General features: G+C 40.7%; 1 protein-coding gene across 4 annotated transcripts in view; it reads right to left on the bottom strand.

The window, feature by feature from the left end:
* The window catches only part of NDRG3 (NDRG family member 3), a 69874-nt gene that overhangs the window by 25908 nt on the left and 24306 nt on the right, over positions 1 to 19660 (bottom strand). For all 4 annotated transcript variants that reach the window (XM_081033863.1, XM_081033865.1, XM_081033864.1 and 1 more), the window contains exons 3-8: positions 17525 to 17560; positions 6935 to 7040; positions 5763 to 5883; positions 4084 to 4146; positions 3160 to 3220; positions 1671 to 1757 (exon numbers count right to left, since the gene is read on the bottom strand). In XM_081033863.1, the coding sequence (XP_080889989.1) occupies positions 1671 to 1757; positions 3160 to 3220; positions 4084 to 4146; positions 5763 to 5883; positions 6935 to 7040; positions 17525 to 17560 (474 nt within the window). The remainder of the gene's footprint in view (positions 1 to 1670; positions 1758 to 3159; positions 3221 to 4083; positions 4147 to 5762; positions 5884 to 6934; positions 7041 to 17524; positions 17561 to 19660) is intronic.

Genomic DNA, 19660 nt, shown 5'->3' with positions numbered 1-19660 from the left:
TTATTAGCATACCTTGTAGTTTCCTATCTCCTTCAAGAGATTTTAGATAGAATTATATCTTGATAGCAAATACCTTCGTTTTTCAGAGAGCAAACACTACAATCTACCCATCTTTGGGGGCAGTAGCAAAGATAAGCTATTTGGGTTCATTGAAGAGAATGATTGATTGATTGATTCATTCATTTCTCTCATTAAAATAAGGAGTGAAGGGGCCAGCCCAGTGGCTCAGGTGGTTGGAGCACCGCGCTCCTAACACCAAGGTCACCGGTTGGATTCCCACATGAGCCAGGGAGCTGCGCTCTCCACAGCTAAGATCGTGAACAACAGCTCTCCCTGGAGCTGGGCTGCTACGAGCAGCTGGAGGTTGGCATGAGCTTCCGTGGGCTGCTATGTGCTGCTGTGTGCCACCACGAGTGGTCAGCAATCATTGTGAGTGGCTGGCAGCTGGCAAGAACTTCTATGAGCGGCCAGCTGACGACTGGTGACCGAATCCCTCAGAAGAGGGGAGCGCAAGGCTCATAACACCAGCATGGGCCAGGGAGCTGGCCCTACACAACTAGACCGAGAAACAACGGCTTGAACAAGAATGGGGAGGGGAGGTGGAGGCAGAAGAAAGGGGGGGGGAAATGAATGAAAATGCAAACCACAGTTGGGAGAAGATATTTACATATATCCAGTAAAGGATTCATACGCAGAATATATAAAGAACTCTCACAGATCAGTGAGAAAAATACCAGCAAAATGATTTAGTAAAGAAAAGGCAGAAGACTTGAACAGTCACTTCATCAGATGATATTCAAATTGGCCAGTAAGATCTAGAAATGTGCTTTACATCATGAGCCTTTAGGGAAACACAAATTAAAACGCAGCTTTATTTACCCATATAAGCATAGCTTAAAATTAAAAAGATACTACAATTAAAAATTATTTTTTAATAATGAATGCTATTTTGGTGATGGATACCATATAAAAACAAACTGGTATCACAAATAAAACTGCTCTTCTTTTATAAAAATTAAAAGGACTATCAAATGTTGGTGAGGATGTGGAATAACTGGAACTTTCATGTATCGCTGGTTTGTGAATTGGCCAAACACTTTGGAATGTTGGCAGCATCTCCTAAAGCTAAACAGACAACTGACCTATGACACAGCAATTCCACTCCCAGGTATAAACCTAAATGAAATGAATGTGTAGGTCTACTGACAGACTGATAAAAGAATGTGCTTAGGAGCTTTATTTATAATAACCACGTAACAACTCATTTTATGTATTCACACAACAGAGTATTAAAACATTACAAAGATCTACCGCTACACACAACCTGAATGAGACAATGATGAGTCAAAGAAGCTAGATACAAAAGAATATACATTCTATTACTCCAATGATACGAAGTTTAAGAATAAATAAAACCAATCTACGATGTTGGAAGCCAGAATATCGGTTATTTCCGGGAAGGGAGAGGAAGTATTACTTAAGAGCAGAGCTGGAAATATTCTGTGTATTGACTGTGTGGTGATTACAAATGTAAACATTCATTAAGCTGTGCACTTAAAACTTCATGCCCTTAACTCTATCTCCCTCAACGAAAACATAAAAAAGAAAGCAGAGAAACCATTTTGAGAAGGGACCAAGAGGTGAGCCAATGGACACCATTTGGTGCTTACTTTGGAAGCTGCCCAGTCAATCCAGCCTTTAGCACAAGGGTCCACGTTAATGAGCACGAGGCCTTCCACCAGCTCTGGGTGGTTAAGCTGCAATAGGAGACAAAGACAACAGTATGAAGGTCCCACTCCCAGCGTTCTTCTAAAAATACCAGACAATGGTTCATTAATTCTTATGATGCCCTAATGCCTCAGGTTTGAAAGGAAGACCTCAGAGAGGTGCTAGGGAGGATATTCAGAAAAATAGCTGTTTCAATCTGAATTAGCATCTGGAAAACCAGTTTCTTAACTGCTGTCAACTGATCTTGCCTTGCAAGGATCTCTGGGGGAGACATGTTTTTCTTATTTCTATAGCAAAGGAAGGCACCTGGTATCTGTAGCTATTCAGCTCATGGTGGGTCTTCCCTGCTGGGAAAGTGCCCTTAAAATGACTTCACACAAGGGGCTGTTGAGGCTTAAACTGGCTATTTTACACTGTGAAATATACCTTTGTTTCCAATAGGGACTTCTTAAGTGTTTTTTGAAACCACATGAATCGGTGACCCCAACCCCAGAAGACTGTCTTATCAACCAAGAGGCATTTGAAAAAAAAGTTCATTAAGTAAAAATCAGTAGGAATGTTTCTGTGTAAACTCAAACTCTCTAGCTTACTTTTCTCCCTCTGATTACACTGATTATGCTCACTACAGAAAATTTGATAACCATAAATTATACAGAAGGTGCCCAAAAAATGTATACAAATTTTAAGAAAGAAAAAAATGGTATTAAAATTGTAATAATATATACTGATAACAAAAGATGAATACAAGCCATGTGTATACATTTTTTGGCACCCCCGGTATACAGCAGAAAATAAAATTTCGTATTATCTTACCACACAACATCAATCCCTGGTTACATCTTAGTATACTTCCCTATAGTCCTTTCCTATGTCCATGACAAACTATATTAACCTGTATTCTAACTTGGTTAACATTTTAGTATACCAGGGGTGCCAAAAAATGTACACATTTTAAGAGATGTTATCTAGTATGCATTACTTTTCAAAGTTGAAGTGAATTACAGTAGCAACGTGTAGTGTGACGTTCGCGCAAAAGATGGTGTTAATCAAATGAACGCTAGTGTCGTTCATTGTATTACAATTTTAGTAGTTTTTTCCTTTCTTAAAATGTATATACGTTTTTCTGGCACCCTGTGTATGTGAATCACATCATTACAAACTCTCCTTACAAAATTTTAATGGTTGTACAAAATTCTATCCTAAGTATTCTCTAAGATTACTTTTTATGGACGATGTACTGCCCTTATTTGTGATTTTTCAGGTACTACAAGTATAGAGCAAGACTTTATCCAAACCAATATGTGAGCTGACAGAATTTATTAAAAAACGGACTTAAGACCCACAATAGTACGTGGTCACTTATCACAGCAATAAGAGCTGTGATCTATGCAGTACCTCAAAGGGGTTGAGATTAATTCTCCATGTACTCACTGCAAATTTGCTAAGGATATAAGCTCCAGCTCCAACTCCAATTCCAATGATGCTTTTCACACTATGAACGAAACACACAAACACTGATAGGGTTAACTCATTTGGAGACAGCGTGACATAATGGAAAGACTACAACTGGGTTCAAATCTTGGCTCTGATGCTTACTACATACAGAATTTGGTCAAGTTTCTTCAAGCCCCGACAGTATCCAGTACCAACATTACCTTTTGCCTGGCTGCTGTAATAGTTTAACTGGCCTCCCAACCTTTTCTCTTTTATTCCTCCTCTCCAACCCATTCTCTCCACAGCTAGTAATCCTTTTTTAAACACTGCAGTTTTATTGATGTTCAATTTATATATTCAGAGTGGTCATTTTAAAAGACTAAATTGGATATCACTCCCCTGCTTAAAAGCCTTCAGTATTTTTTCTTTTTCTTTTGAATAAAATCCCAAATTCTTACCTGATCTGGGAGACCTACGTAATCTGGTGCTTGTCTACCTCTTGAATTTCACCCCATGCCTTTCTCCCACTTGCTCATTTGGGCCAGGACTTTTAGACCTATTGCTCCTTCTGTTTGAACCCCTTCCTCTTGCCGTGGCTCTCTGTCTAGGTAGCTCCTTTTAATCCTCCGAGCCTCAGACTAGATGACACCTTCTTAGAGAGGCACTCCCCAACTAGCCATGTCTATGTAGATCCTGTCCTTAATTCTCTACCACAACACCCCCAACTGACTTCTTCTCTATCATTTGAGTTGTGATTATTTGTTTGCTTACTTGTCAATTATTTCCCCCACAACGATGTAAGCTCCCTGAGGGTAGTGACTGTTTTTTGTTTTTTGGGGGGCTCACCATTACAGCCCCTAGATCAGACACACAATAGAAAGCCCATAAAAACTGTGTGAAACACCTGCAGAATGAACCTACCTTAAGTGAGTAAGAACAGGAGGCAGCATTTCAGCCAGCTCATCCATTGTGGGGTACTGGTACCTGAAATCCAGAAGGATACCTCCTGAGTTAGAAGGCACCCACGTTTCCCAATTACAAGAGCAGGTATAAAAGTACAGGATTCTTAGACTAAAGCATTCCCTTTACTAAAGGCTCAAGAGACATGATGTGAAACCTGGAAATGACTGTGGCATGTTGTGTGACTCGCTACGATTGCCATCCTAAGAAGAAAATAAAAGAACCTGCATGTTTCTACATCTTCAAGAACGGTCTCAGGCCAGAGGAAGCCATTTGGAAAGAAAAGGTGATATGGTTCCCTCTCAGCGGATTTCCAAATCACTGACAATTACTTCAAGTGGTTCAGGCTCAGTAAACTTCCAACAGTAAGAATCAACTCAGGAAGTAGCTCTTGGTCTTCTGCTTATATTTAGGCAGCTAAATGCAAAAGTAAACAAAGCATAGTCGCAAATGAGCTCCTCATTATAACGTTATTTATTTTACTTAGGCATCGGAGAACACCACTACTTCCTGGCCTTTGAGTATGGTTCATAACATGAACCATTGGATCCTAAGATGGTCCAACAAACCCAAGAATGGATTCAGACTAGGAATCCAATAGGAGTAGGGAGTGCTCATAGAGATTATAGAATCAAAGATGGAGGGGATATTAAGGCAACCTCCTGAGTATGAGGCAGGGTCTGCTCTACATCTGATAGGCAAGTCAGCCTGTCTCTGCTTGAGACACTTGAAGCGATGAAGCATTCTTGAGCCACTTGTGCACAAAACAGAAAAAAAGGAATGGGATCTAAATCTTGTTGGATAAACGGGTCACTGGCCAATTTGTGTTGGACAGGCAGAGTATGGAGCCAGACTGCCTGGGTTAAAATCCTGGCCCTGCTGCTCGTCTGTTATGTAACCCTGGCCAAGTTACTTAGTATCCCTGAGCCTCGGTTCCTCACTTGTAAAATGGGAATGATAGTAAGCCTATCCCATGAGGTTGTGAGGGTTAAATGACTTAATAGCTGTAAAGTATTTTAAGCAGTGTCAGAAAATACTGTTTAAGCACCATATAAGTGTTAGCCATCATTTGTCTCCAATGGTCTATTTCACAGCAGTCACGGGCAAAGGCAGCTCTGGAGATGCGTAAAGGAAGAGGGAAAGCATTCGCATTCATAGCTTGTGCTTTCACTCCTCCTCCCAAGGTCTTCTCAATAATCACACTGTGCAAGGAAGAGTCAGGGACACTCTGGCTCTGCCATGTAAAGCAAGTTTAGGATGAGGCCAAGAGCTCCAAGTCCAGTAAAGACACACTTCTACCTGACAGGGCAGCTTCTCAGAATAAATAGCTACACAGATATTCAGATTCCTGTCACCAGACTGGAGGTATTCCCAGGAAGTTCAGAGGGATCAGAGGTTGGGCCTGGGTAGTTGGGCCTGGGTAGTTGGGAGTTTCAGGGAGGAACACAAAAATGACAGTTGTATGTAACAGTCGTCTCAGAGCAAGGAGAGGAAACATGAGAACGGCTGGCAGCTAACTAGAACCTGTAAGCTGTGCTAAAATCCGCTGGGAAGGGCAGCACACACTACTTCCCTCCCTGGAACTCAGCCACTTGTTCTTCTGAGTGCATGTCTTCAGAAGACCTTGCTTCTGGTCTTACCCTGTTGGGAAAGAGGGTGAACCTTCCTGTTGGCCTGGGGCATCCACATGACAGACAGCAAAGTGCTGGGTGATCTCTTGCATATCCTCAAAGTTAAAGAACGCATTGAAACAGGATTTATCTGCAAGAGTAAAAATACTCGTAAGTCACAGACTCTTAATTTCTCCCCCGTTTTCTTCTACTCGATCAATTCTAGATCATCCTCCTCTTTTACTCCCTTTTAATCACTGTCCCACTAATGTGAAGTGTCTGAACAATCTGTCTGATTCAAGGTGCCCTAAAGGCTGAACACCAGACGTCTCAATGACTTGAAAACAACTAATTCTCAATTCTACACAATGTCTACAAAATGGAAACCAATCCTAATGACGCACAGAATGCTGTCATTTTTCATGTACCTTATTGCCCTATCTGATGTGGAGACACTGACCATGTATATCCCAAGAACCTGGCTAGAGTGAGTTGGGCAGCTTACATTCACCAGATAGAAGACTGTTTCTTGGAAAAATTGCTGGGGTACAAGGAGAGGCTGCTGCTTCTATTGCTACCCTGTTAGTACAACTGCTTCTCATGATAAAGAGGCCATAAAAGCTCTAGCACTAAACTGCAGCCTTAAACTCAGACCACATCTGCAAGGCAAAGAAATGGGGAAGAAAATATAAGTATACAGACTTCATATGCCTGTGGCTAGGGCCAGAATCTTATTATACTGGTACTACCATCTAGAAAAGTCCACTTAAAGACACTGATGACAGGCTATGGCAAGAACACTTTTACCAATTCATTGAAGAGTTCATCATGAAGTTAATTTCAAACCCTGGATTTTTTAACCTGAAATATGAAAAAAAAAAAAAAAACACAAGGAAGCCTAGACTTAAAAAACTAAACAAAATTGATTTCAGTTCTCCTTTCTTAACCAGTTCATTATATACCCTCCAGTCCTTTAGCAGATGTGACACACAGGTGAGGCATAATTCCAGCATTCCCCCCAACCATGTTCTCCTGCGCTCTTCCCAGGAGCGTTCATCCTGCCATTTACATATGTAGCAATGAAGAGGGAAGTAAGGCAGAGGAGAAAATCTATGTTCTATTAGAATACGAGAATTTCTTATGTATGTTTTTTTAATATACAAAGATTATTATAATAAAAAGGTACAAAATCAAATACATACGATTGAGGCCAATGTCATGGTATGTCAGAATAACTGGTCTGTTTCCCTTCGGTAGGCCTCTTATGGTGACGTGGACCACACCATGAGTTGTTTCTATGTCGTGTTCCTGTAACAAGAGAAGGTAACGTCTCAGCAAAGGCAGAATGAACTTCCCAGGTTGCTGACGTTTCACAGCGCCTGACTCACTGCTATCTTCCACTAGCCGGGGCAGGACACGTCACCGAACTATCAGCACACCAGAGAGATGCTATGTTAGATAGAATATTCCTACTTTCTAATTCCTTCCCGATAAACAAATAAAGGAGGAGAAAAAAATATCTTCTTAACCACAAAGCTCACTTTCTTAAGTGGAGGAAATCAGGGATCTGTTAAGAGTATTCTCCAAATGGCTATGGAAAGGACATCAACAAACTGAATAAACAGCCAAGTAAGACCCGGGGAAAGAAAAGCTAAAAAAAAAGCAGGAGATAAGAAGTTGCCAGGTAAAAAGCCAGAGGCTTCAGAGCCTCTGAACACATGTTCGTTCAGCAACTGATAAGTTCAGTCGACATCTATGGGTGTGTGTGCCTAAAATCTCTCCCCTTTCCTGGGAGCTGCCCCTCTGTGTCGCCCATACCTTACAGCAGTGGCTCTTGGCTGCCGTGTTTATAGACTGTAACCTTATGGCCACAGCTGACTGGAGTCAGGTGGCCATCTGGTCCATGCTGAGTCAGCTTCCTTCCCTGAGGATTTGTAATTGGGACAAAGAGATTCCATCCTTGGCAGCTAATAGTAGACATTTCCACTGCTCAAATTCCTGGTTCTAGTTTAATTTCTGAGACATCCCTGGATTGCCTCTGCTTTAAACTAGCTGGGTGGGTTTGTTCCCTGTAACCCGAAGGACCCTAACCAAAGCAACTGAGTCAAGTTTAAAATGACTATAGTCAGAGCAGAGCTCAAGAACTGAAACAAGATGCAACCAAAGACTAGCACTAAGTAAGAGTGGTTGGGTTGGAAAAGAAAGAGACTGTAGAAAGGTTAACTGAGATTTATTCTAACCTTCAAAGTCTACATTTCTCAAAAATAAAAAACTATCATGTCTAGCCTAGTGAATTTTTCCTGACAAAGTTGTCCATACCTATATCTCGGAAAATCTCATAGTAGATGAGACAAGATTAGCTCTGTCAATAAGAATCCTAACCAAGGCAAAGGGCTTCCAACTTAATTTCCTAATAAAGAACATCAATAGAGCTTTGGTTTCTTCTCTAATGTGGGACACAGAAGAATCTTAGGCTAACTGACCATAGTGTATCTCAAATCTAGCCCCAGGCTAGAGCAGCTATCTCTATCAAATCAAACCACAAATGACAATAATTCTGCTATTCTCTATTAGTGCTACCTCCTATTCAAGTTTATTCAAAGGCTTGAAAAGGGGAAGTAAGAAATGAAGGAGAGAATCAGTTACTGTGAACTGGCTATGAAATAAAGTATAGGATTTGGATGGGCAGAATATAAAGATAAATTCCTGTTACTGTAGGAGCATTTCTCTCGTGGTAATGTCAGACTTACTGAGGAGCCCCCTCAACCACCACTGGGTTCATTCATTAAACAACTATTTATTGAACCCCTACTACCAGAACCTGGACTGAGAATCAAACCATGGATAAGAGAGATACAATCCCTGCTCTCATAGAGAGATTATGGTCCAACAGGGAGGCAAACAATAAACATATAAATCGACCAACCCATAATAATAGCTTGTGATAAATGCTCTGAAAGAAATAAATAGGATGCTGTGATAGAAAATTGAGAAGGAAGACATTAACTTTATTAAACTGTCATGATGGTGCGAATTAAATCAATGAAATAAGATTTCATACACAGCAGAATGGCAAAAATTTTAAAGTTAGATAACACCAAGTGTTGGCCAAGATATAGAGAAATAAGAAGTCTCAGATACTGTTAGGCATATAAATTGGAACAACTACTCTGGAGAACAATGTGGTAATTTCTAGTAAAGTTAAGAGGTTTTACTTTTAGGTATAAGCTAAAGAAATTCTCAGGCCAGCCTGGTGGCTCAGGTGGTTGGAGCGCCATGCTCCTGATGCCAAGGTCGCTGGTTTGATTCGCACATGGGCCAGTGAGCTGCACCCTCTACAGCTAAAATTGTGAACAACAGCTCTCCCTGGAGCTGCGCTGACGTGAGCAGCCAGAGGTTGGCATGACCTGGGCTGCTGTGTGCCGCTGTAGGCTGCTGTATGCCACCGTGAGCTGCCAGCAACCGGTGAGAGCTGCTGTGAGCGGTCAACTGATGACTGGTGACTGCCTCAGCTGAGGGGAGCGCAAGGCTCGTAATACCAGCATGGGCCAGGGCCAGGGAGCTAGGTCCTACACACTTAGACTGAGAAACAATGGCTTAAACTGGAGTGTGGGGGGAGCAGAGCGGAAGAAGGGGGGAAAAAATAAATGAAATTCTCAAATGCACAGAGATGTACATTGCAGCCTTATTTAAAATGTCAAAAACAACTGGAAATAGCCTAAATATCCATCAATAGGGAAATTGGTAAATGAATTATGACATATTCGTATAATGAAGTACAGATAAAAATGAGTGAACTAGAAATAGAAGCATTAATAGAGAAAATCGTGAAAACACAATGCTGAGTAGAAATGCAGAAGGATGTGTATATACCACTTAGTAGATTTTTTAAAAAGCAACACTATACAGACTGTATATATGTTTACATGCATACATTTAAAGTATAAAAACTTGGAGAAGGAATGTACACTAACTTTAGGACTTGTTTCCTCCTGGGAGGTGACAGATTCAGAAAGGGAACTCAAGGAGGCTTTGTTCTCTCTCTCTCATGTTTTTTCCTGAGAGAAAGAAAGAATAAAGAGGGACCGAAGAGAGAAGCCAGCCTCTGCCAAATGGGAGACACTACAGCAGAACCCAAGTTGAAGAGAATGTGCAATAATTTGTCATCCTGATGATTTAGTTGCTGGAGACTTCCTTCTGTTATATCCAAACCTTCAGTAGAGTCTTGCTTAAATATTCTCAGCTGTGCTACTGAGACCAGAGAGAAAAAATCAGTTTACATGTTGGCCCTAAGGTTAGCAGAACCTCCTGAGGCCAGTAATTGATGGGGATAGAGTGTGGGTGTGGTGAAGTGGGGTAGGGAATAGTGAGCTGTCGGGGAAGTTCAGGAGAAGGATGATGAAAAGGGAGATGTAACAGATGGGATAAAAGAGAACATGTTAAAAGTAGATGAGGGAGTAGGGCAAACTAATTACTTTGTCATCATTTCATAATCTGGATGAAATTCAGTTAAAAGCGGCTCACAAAATTTCAACTTTTTAGACGGATCTCAGCTGCGACCTCCCATAATACATCTTCAAATTGTGTTAACGACCCAAGTGTCAAAGGGCCAAGAGCCCTGGGCCCTATTCCTCAATCCTGTTGCCCTTTCAGGAGCAACCCTTGGCTGTCAGTGTCTTAGTTTCTCTTCATTTTAAAGTATGTGAATGTAGTTGAAGAACTATGCTGTACATACACCTGAAACTAATATAATATTGTATGTTAGCTATATTTTAATAAAAACCTTTTTAGAAAGTAAAATTCTCACCTGTCAAAAAATAAAAGTATGTGAATGGTAAGTGTCCTTAGAATAAACACTATGAAAAGGAGACACTCACTTCCATATGGACTTGTAAATATATCCTTTGTGACCCTGTGTGTGAAGAGCTTGAACAAGTCTCCGCCTAGAAATGAATATGCAGAGCCTGAGGCTACAGAGCTGACTCAGTGATCAGGCCACCGCAGGGGGTGTAGATGCCACCACCTTTCTGGCTTTAGTCAAGATCATTTGTTTCACAGGCTGTTGCTCCATTTACCTCAGCATTCTAGAGGGTGTGACTACACAATGAGTGTCTGTGCTCAAAGGGCACAAACCCATGTAACAGGCATGGTCATAGATCTTTCCCAGTACTCTGATTATTGCCCATCGCCACGGCTATGTACTTGAAAATGAGTGATCCCTTTATTCCCCACGCTTATAAAACAACCTGAAATCATATTGGTCCCCGACACACTTCTCTATCCGGGACTGCCTCCCTCTTAATCAAAGATGTAGTTTAAGAGGGTTTTTTAAAATTTAAGAGTTTGTGGATGACAACCCAGCATTTATCTTAGGTAATATATTCGAAAAGCCCCCATTTGTATACATTTGCCCTATATAGCAGGCACTGTAGTTTTTCACTGTCATTTTATCTGTATCAAGTATTTGTTTGTAACTATTAAGTAAAGTCTGTTGGGACTGTGGCTCAATAATTTAAAACTAAAAAAAAAAAAATCTGAGTTTAGGATATTACCTTTATTGGGTAATAATCAACTTTTACCTTTTTTCTGAGTCTTCTTCCTTTAGCTATCACATTTAGTACTATCACCAGACTTAGACAATATAACTTGTCATAGCTCTCTGAACTCAGTTAAATTTTGATCACTTCATGCCTGTTAGTACTTCTTCCTCTCCCTGGCCAGTCTGAAATAATTTTGATAAACATGCATGATGACATACTCTTGGAAATGTCAACATTTTTATTAGTATGAAATTTTATTCTGTTTCTAGTAAGCAGGCTACTGTTATGAGCCTTAGGTAGGGATTCCAGGCAGGAATTCCACCAGTTCTCAGGAATTTCTTTCGCTTTCCCATTCCCGAATCCCGAGAAAAGCTGGTCAGGAAATTGGGAAAATCGGCTCCTTGAACCCAGGTGGTTGGTATTATCGGCCGTCACTTTGTGGAAACGATTCATTGTGGAGAACAGAAAACAGTTTATATCTCGGGATTCGGGAACAGGAAAGCGAAAAATTCCTGAGAACGGGCGGGAATTCCCGCCTGGAAACCCTAGCCTTAGGTATAGTTTTTATTATTATATGGAATGTTTGATGTAATACCCCCACCATTACCTCACCTCTGTGTAGTGGTATAAAGGTCATTTGCATAACCTCGTTTAATCCCCTAGTAAAAAAAAAATCAGCCTCCACAATTACTCATCTTTCTGCCTACCAGTAGAACACATTTTCCCTGACTCTAGCATCAGTTCTCTCCCCCTCTTACCTCTTACGTCTTTCAGCCTAATTCAGTCAACACTCAGACAGCTGAGTGTTTTACTTTATAGCTACCCATAACTCATCCTTCTCTCAAACCATGCTCTTCATATGAAAGCTGCTTTTGCAACGTCAACAAAAATCTATCTTGTCCTCCTTCAAAGCCAACTCCAATATATTCTTCACATAGCCTTCGACAACAATGAGGAAAAAAAGACTGACCAACTATTTAGCCCACACTCAACAGCCCAGAACACCTTCAGAACATGGACTCTCTAGGAAAGTCCACATAGGAAGGGGTCCAGGTCTGGCCAACTCAAGCACCCCGCTCTCTGACCACACTGAGTGGTCCAGGGAGGTGCATGTGACCCCCACTTACACATGATTCAACCCATGCTCAGCCAACGAGAATCCTCCTCTGATCTTTCCCTCGAGTTACAGTGAGGCTGCTAAACTGGAAGGATGTGAGTTTGGTGCAGTTAGCAGCCATCAAGCCCATGATTGGACCGAGTTTGTCTGAAAAATAAATCCTCTAGTAACAGGGGAAGGAGAACTGAGATTAGGGATGGTAATTAAAAAACAAAACAAAACAAACCTTAGTTTTTTCAATTATAGGTTGGTGCAATTGCGGTTTTTGCAATTATTTTTAACCTTTTAAACCGCAATTATTTTTGCACCAACCTAATATAAGACTTTTCTCCCCAAAAAATGAGAATCAAGTAACCTATATCCTTAGAACTTAATCAACTTCCCCCAAAACCAACAACAAAAGAGGGTCATCTCAGGGGAGGAACTGTGAACAAAGGCCACAAGAAGGGAAAAGACGGTAGGTCCACAATAATTCCCGTTTTCCTGGAGGTATGTGGCGGATACAAAAGGAAGGAAGCAGTGGCTGAAAGGTAGCCGGGGACCACATTCACACCCTTGAAAGCCAGGGAGGAGATGGGAACTGATCAAAATCTCTAACACAGATCTGCAGCAGGTGATTGAATCTCCACTCTCTCCAAACACTTCTTTTCCATGGAAGGAACTTTCAGGATATTTATTTTATCTAATTCTTATTTTGTAATATGCCCATTCACCGAATGATTGGCAATAGTTTAAAGCTGTTTAAACCCCTTCAGAAGAGGCTGGTCACATACTTACATTTGAATTATGGTACTAAAAACTAGTCTTCACAGTTGGGGTCTGTAAATCAGTTCTCCAAAGAGCTATTGCAATTAAACAGCCAGCATGAAATTACTCAGCCCTGGGCCTTGCCTAGATTATCCCAGGAACAAGAACTCCACTCTTGTGAGTTCCTCTATTCCCAGTGGGGATGGTATGTGCAGGTAGACAGCAGCTTTTCACGTTTCGTTAGTATTTATTGAGTACCCGTCTGGTGGAAGTGGAAGGCAATTTGACCAAATAGGTCAAGAGCCTTAAGTCGCTCATTCCAAGAATCCGAAATAACACAAAGTGTGGATAAAATTTATGCACAAAAATGTTCAGTGAATTCAACATATTATAAGCAATCTAATTTCCAAAAATAATGAAATAATTAAGGCATGGTATAGCCACATGATGAAGTAGGCAGCCATTAGACATTTTTATGAGCGTTTTAACATAACATGGAAACGAGATTGTGTTCTAACATTAAGTCAGAAAAGGGGATACAAAATTGTGTATCTAGTGTGACCAACCAAATAAATTTAAAAATTAATTATTTTCATAAAAACTATACATACACACGTATCTCAACACTAAACATATTAATATTAACATGGCTGTCCCTGGGTTATAGGATTATGAGTTTTTCTCTAGCTAAACTTTATAATTCTAATTCTCTGTGTTTTCCAAATATTCAAATATGGGCACGTACTCTTTTGATAACCAGAATACAAAAGTAAAAACTGGAAAGAAATACAAAAGAATATGGTTATCTCTAAGTAGCAGGATTATAGGTAATCTTTATACTTTTATGGTTTTCTAAATTTGTTTCTGATAATACACAAGATACGTATTAATTTTTAAAGCAACATATCACAGACAGAGAGAAGCACAGCATGTCTCAGCTCTAATTCCAAACTTTTAAAGTCTCACAGAGAGGAGAATTAAGCAGCACTGAAGTAGATAAATGGATAATAAGCCTACTGATTTATTATTTCAATCAGCAATAGGCTCTTTTCTCCTCATCAATTCTGAGCATGTCACCTCTAATTACCCCTTTCCTGATTACTCGTATATCCAAATATAACTGCTGTTTGCCTCAGAGGAACTACATAGCAATGAAGTCACTTAGGACAATCAAAGAATATAGAGAAATGGTACATTTTTAATTATATTTTCAATTATTGAAAAAAAACAACAACATGTAGTTGATCAGTTAGGAAAACGGGAAAGTTTGTGAGCTTGGTTGATGATGCTACGATAACTTCCGTGGATTTCATCCAAGATTCCTTTAAGATTTTTCTGAGTCAAAACAAAGAAAGATCAAAAGGAAGCCCACAGTTAGGCTAATGGACACCACTAATACCCGCTGAATGCTTTTTCATTTAGCGATAATGCTGGCTTTAGATTTCTTGTGCTTTGTCTCCTAAGAATGCCCAATGGCTTCCAAGAAGCCTTCAGGCAAACCAGATCACTCTAGACTTCTCACATCATAGTTTCTAACTCCTAGGCCTTCAATTCGCCTGTTGCTAGACTCCTGACCCAGCTGCCCATCTCCAGGACATCACATGAGCCTTTAACAAAAAGACAGATGAGAATGATGATAGACGAGCACAGGTGCTGAAAAGAGGAAAAAAAGAAAAGCTTATGGTTTTTTACTTCTTTAAAACACTAAGAACCTGTCAATTCAAAACCAGTGACAGGCATGTGACAATTAGTGAGAAACATTTGCCATCATTCTGTTTATATCAGAACTAAACTAAAAATTCTACTTCAGGAGGCCAGAACATGTTACTAAAGCTTCATCCCACTCCAAAAAACAAACAAACAAACAATTTTTGCCGGACTATTTTTAAGCCTAATATTGAAAAGTGATTCATAATTATATTTCTAAAACTCAATTTCATTTATATCTAAGCATATTTGTGTGTGAAAAAAATCATAAAAGACACATACCAAAATATTAATACTAGTGAAATAACAGGTGATTTTTATTTACTTTTTGGTATTCTTAACTATTTTCAATGAGCTTGTAATTTTTTATATTCCAATTTTCTCTTTTAGAGAGAGGGTGCTCAATTTAATGAAAATAAATTCTTCCATACCTTTTAGTAGGAGTAAACATATACTATGTTTAGAATTCCTCACCTTGAATTTTACTGTCACCCTCTCTCAAAAGATCTCCTTCTAGGTAAATTATATCAAATATTAACAGCAATCAAGTTGAACAGGTTAACCTAGGACCCACACCCTAACGGAAGTTAGATCAAATTAAAAACAACTAAATCCAAACTTGACTGCCACCATCTATTAAAAAAAAAGAATATGAGGGGCAGCCGCGTCGCTCAGTTGGTTAGAGCACAGGCTCTCAACAAGGTTGCTGGTTCAATTCCCGCATGGGATGGTGGGCTGTGCCCCCTGCAACTAAAGATTAGAAACAGCAACTGGACTTGGAACTGAGCTGTGCCCTCCACAAACAGATTGAAGAACAATTTGGAGCTGATGGGCCCAGGAGAAACACACTGTTCCCCAATAAAACATTTTTTAAAATATATAAAAGTTTAAAAATAATAATAATATGAGTAAAGGACTATAGCAAATGATTCTCTAACAGTACTAGGCTGATTATGTTGTATATAAAAAGTACCAAATAGTCACACCAAGAGGAGTGTGGCACTGGGACTCAGAAATCTGTACCAGTGCCAAGAGCCTGACCCTTCCAAACTTAAATCTCATCTGTACTGCCAAACAACCTCAGCTTTAAGTACAACTCAACTCCTTACAACATCTCAGCTCTGGATATTTCCAGGTGGGAAAGCACAGGCAACGGATTCAGGAAGAATGGGATTTTTCAACCCTAACTTCACCCGATGATAAGTTGAGAAACCTGATTCTCAATTTCCTCATCTGTAAAACAGGGATAATAAAAACCACTTTGTGGGGGCCGGCCTGGTGGCTCAGGAGGTTAGAGCTCCGTGCTCCTAACTCTGAAGGCTGCCGGTTCGATTCCCACATGGGCCAGTGGGCTCTCAACCACAGGACTGCCGGCTCAATTCCTCGAGTCCCGCAAGGGATGGTGGGCTCTGCCCCCTGCAACTAAGATTGAACACGGCACCTTGAGCTGAGCTGCCGCTGAGCTCCCGGATGGCTCAGTTGGTTGGAGCGCGTCCCTCAACCACAAGGTTGCCGGTTCAACTCCCGCAAGGGATGGTGGGCTGCGTCCCCTGCAACTAGAAAGTGGCAACTGGACCTGGAGCTGTGCTGTACCCTCCACAACTAAGACTGAAAGGACAACTTGACTTGAAAAAAAAAAAAAAGTCCCGGAAGTATAGTCACACTGTTCCCCAATAAACTCCTGTTCCCCTTCCCCAATAAAATCTTTAAAAAAAAAAAAAAAAAAAAACACTTTGTGATATTGTTCCAAGGACTGGAGATGATGTGTACGTTTAATATCTATAATAGGTACCCGATAAATTATAATGATAGAAGTGGTTTGCCTATGAGATAAATATGAGCTCTTCCTTTTGATGTTAATGCTATAGAGAGGGTCCACTACAGTTAACATAAAATGCGTATCTGAAAATAACTGCCTGCCTGTGGGTGTACAGGTGGCTGAAATCTGGAAGCACGGAAGTTAGTTTCCCAACACCACCCTTTCCTGCCTAGTACCCTCTAAGTCTACTGCACTGCCACTCTGACAGCCACTGCTATGACATCATCCCAAAAGTAGGAGTAGGGCGACAAGGGCTTATTAAGATTCCCATTTCCATGCACTCATTCCTTCCTCCCATTTCTTTCAGGGCCAGTGAATAAATAAAGTAGTTAAGTGGAGAGTTTCTGGCTCATTTTATTGATTTTCAAATTGGCAACAGAGCCATAGGCAAAAGCAAACTGGGAAGAACAGTATCATTTAAGAAAATACTAATGAGTCAGGTTGAATTTTGCATTTCCAAACATAAAGCCAAGAGAAATTTGCATTTTGTATTGGTGACATTTACTTGTCCTTTTCTTTTAGGAAAAGATTTTGTTGGTAAGTCTCCCCTCCAAACCACCCTACCCCCACCTTCTCTGCAGTGAGGTGACAATTCTTCATTTGACACCTGTGACGGGTTTCCAGTATCATTTGAGGAAAGGAGATCTTTATCACAGAGACAGTGCAACCCAGTAACCATAAAACAGGCACCTGGCAGGTGATTTCTAAATATGATAGCAAATTATTTTAAATAAATTTGAGCCAAAGACCAAAAGAACATGAAGGAGCCGAGAATGCCATGACGAGAGAGCCGTTTCTACAGGACCACCAGCACAGGGAGGGTCCTGTATACAGCCCGCCTTGGTGCGTGTACAGCCCTTACCTGACAGTCAAAGTCCTGGAAGTTTCGTGTACCATTCTGTCAACAGAAGGCAGAAAACAAAGTCAGTTTCCCCACATGGCTTCCCCAAATGTGCAACAAATTCAGTTTACAGTGAAAGCGGCGCATGCACAGCCTCTGCTGCCGTAAAACTAAAACGGTTCTTCTCATCAAATGGCTTCAGAGGCAAAGTGGGGTCCTAACATGTATTAGTAAAAGGTGAGACTTTAGAGCGGAGATCACACATTGGTGGGCGTCCTATGAAAATAAAGGAAAGGAGCCTGCTTTCCCAGTAAAGCTTGTAACTTCTTGCTTCCATGTCTAAGGAGAGCAGTGAGAACTTGTGGGGCGCAGGTAAGACGTGGATCAGAGTCTGAGAGCATCCTCACAACCCACAAAGAAGCACCTGGGAAGAAAGGAGTTGGGAGACCAACCCACATAGGAGAAAAGGAGGGCAGGGGCCAAAGTGCCCAGAACTAGGAATTAAAGACAGAATTAAGAAGAGAACAAAGATACAGATGGATCAGAAATGGAAGACTTTAATGAGGAAAAAAGGTAATGTCACTGAAGGAGGGAATTAAAAAAACAAAACAGATATGCCTAATACACTGGCATATCAACTGCCTCTCATGAAACTGCTGATAGGAAGAAGGACAAATCACTGAATCATTTAAAAAATAGAACACAGTCAAAAGACCCCAAGGAGAAGTCACCAAGCTTCTAAAGAGAGATTATATCATAATAATGTTTGATTGGGGGGGAGATCAATGGGGATGACTTGGAAGCATTTTTGTAGCATTTCAGATGCCAGAGTCGCAAGAATATGACATAAGATTAAACAAAGGATTATGAGTGTGATGTGTTTGCGAGGAAAAAAACCTTCTGACTTGATTTTTCATCAAGCAAAGGCCATCCCCTAAAAGAAAAAAACCCTCTCTTTATTTAGACACTATGTTTTCATAAAAAATCTGTTCTGTCTACCAATGGCTTCTTCCAAAAGGTGTGGGGCTGCTAATACGCACCTTCCCAAAAGCTGCCCCTCCAGAGATCTAGGTATCTGATCACAAGGGAATACTACTAAGTAGTCCCATCTCCCTTCGAGATGCTTGTAGAAACAGTTCTGTATCCCACTACCCACACTGCTGGCAGGACAAAACAGAGACGTTAAAAGCACAGCCCAGAGTGGTAACAAAACACCCAAAGAAAAAACTGCCCCCCCACCCCCATGAGAGGAACTAGTAGAATGAGCTGGGAGGCTCCACAGCGGCGCTATCCAATGCGGCAGTCATTAGTCAGTCACACGTGACAATTTAAATAATTCAAAATTCCGTTTTTCAGTCACATTAGCCACATTTCAAGTGCTCATCAGACATACACAGCTGGTGGCAACTGTATTATTGGGCAGCAGCGATACAGAACATTTCCTTTACTGCAGAAACTTGTACTGGACAGCACTGACCTAGAGACAGAAAGCAGCTTTTGAAGGAATAAAGTTATGGATGAGTAGCCCTTATTTCTCTAAAGATGCCTGGAAAATCACAATAGATTACCAATCATAGAAAGACTGCAGATGACACTGAGAACAGAAAAGAGTGGTAGAGACAACTATTCTGAAGTATTATGTCTGGCATGAAACCAAGTTCATAAAAGAAAGTCTGATGCAGTCACAGCGTGAAAAGACAGCTAAGATATGGTGCAGATGGGACTGGTAGAACATTTCCAAGGAATGCTGTCATTGGGAAAAAGGATCATAGTGTTCCATGGCTCCCAGGAGCCCTATAAAAGGAGCCCTGAAAACTCCTTCACCGAAATCACTGTGTTTAACTTCTAGTTAGGCTATGAGAAGCAGAAGGAAGGGCCCTCTCACGGACTAGGGTAGGTGGTTTCAGCAGAATGTAAGTGACCAGCTGGTGAGGCCCTGGTTCCTGATTCAACTTGCACCTTCCCCCAAATATAGCCCAGGTCCTGGGATAAATCGGGCGTGTGATACATAGTTACAAAAGGAATAAGCCAATATAACAAAATTAAGTGTTGAAAGGTTTTTATTAAGACTTTGGGTCAACAACAAAAAAACTCTATTGCATTCTAGTTTATGATATGATATGGTCATTAAATGAAAATAAAGTAGGATACAAATGG

The sequence above is a fragment of the Rhinolophus hipposideros genome (genome assembly GCF_964194185.1).
Source record: "Rhinolophus hipposideros genome assembly, chromosome: 22".
NCBI lineage: Eukaryota > Metazoa > Chordata > Mammalia > Chiroptera > Rhinolophidae > Rhinolophus > Rhinolophus hipposideros.
Note: the sequence above shows the minus strand (reverse complement) of the source record. Positions and strands in the feature narration are given on the sequence as shown.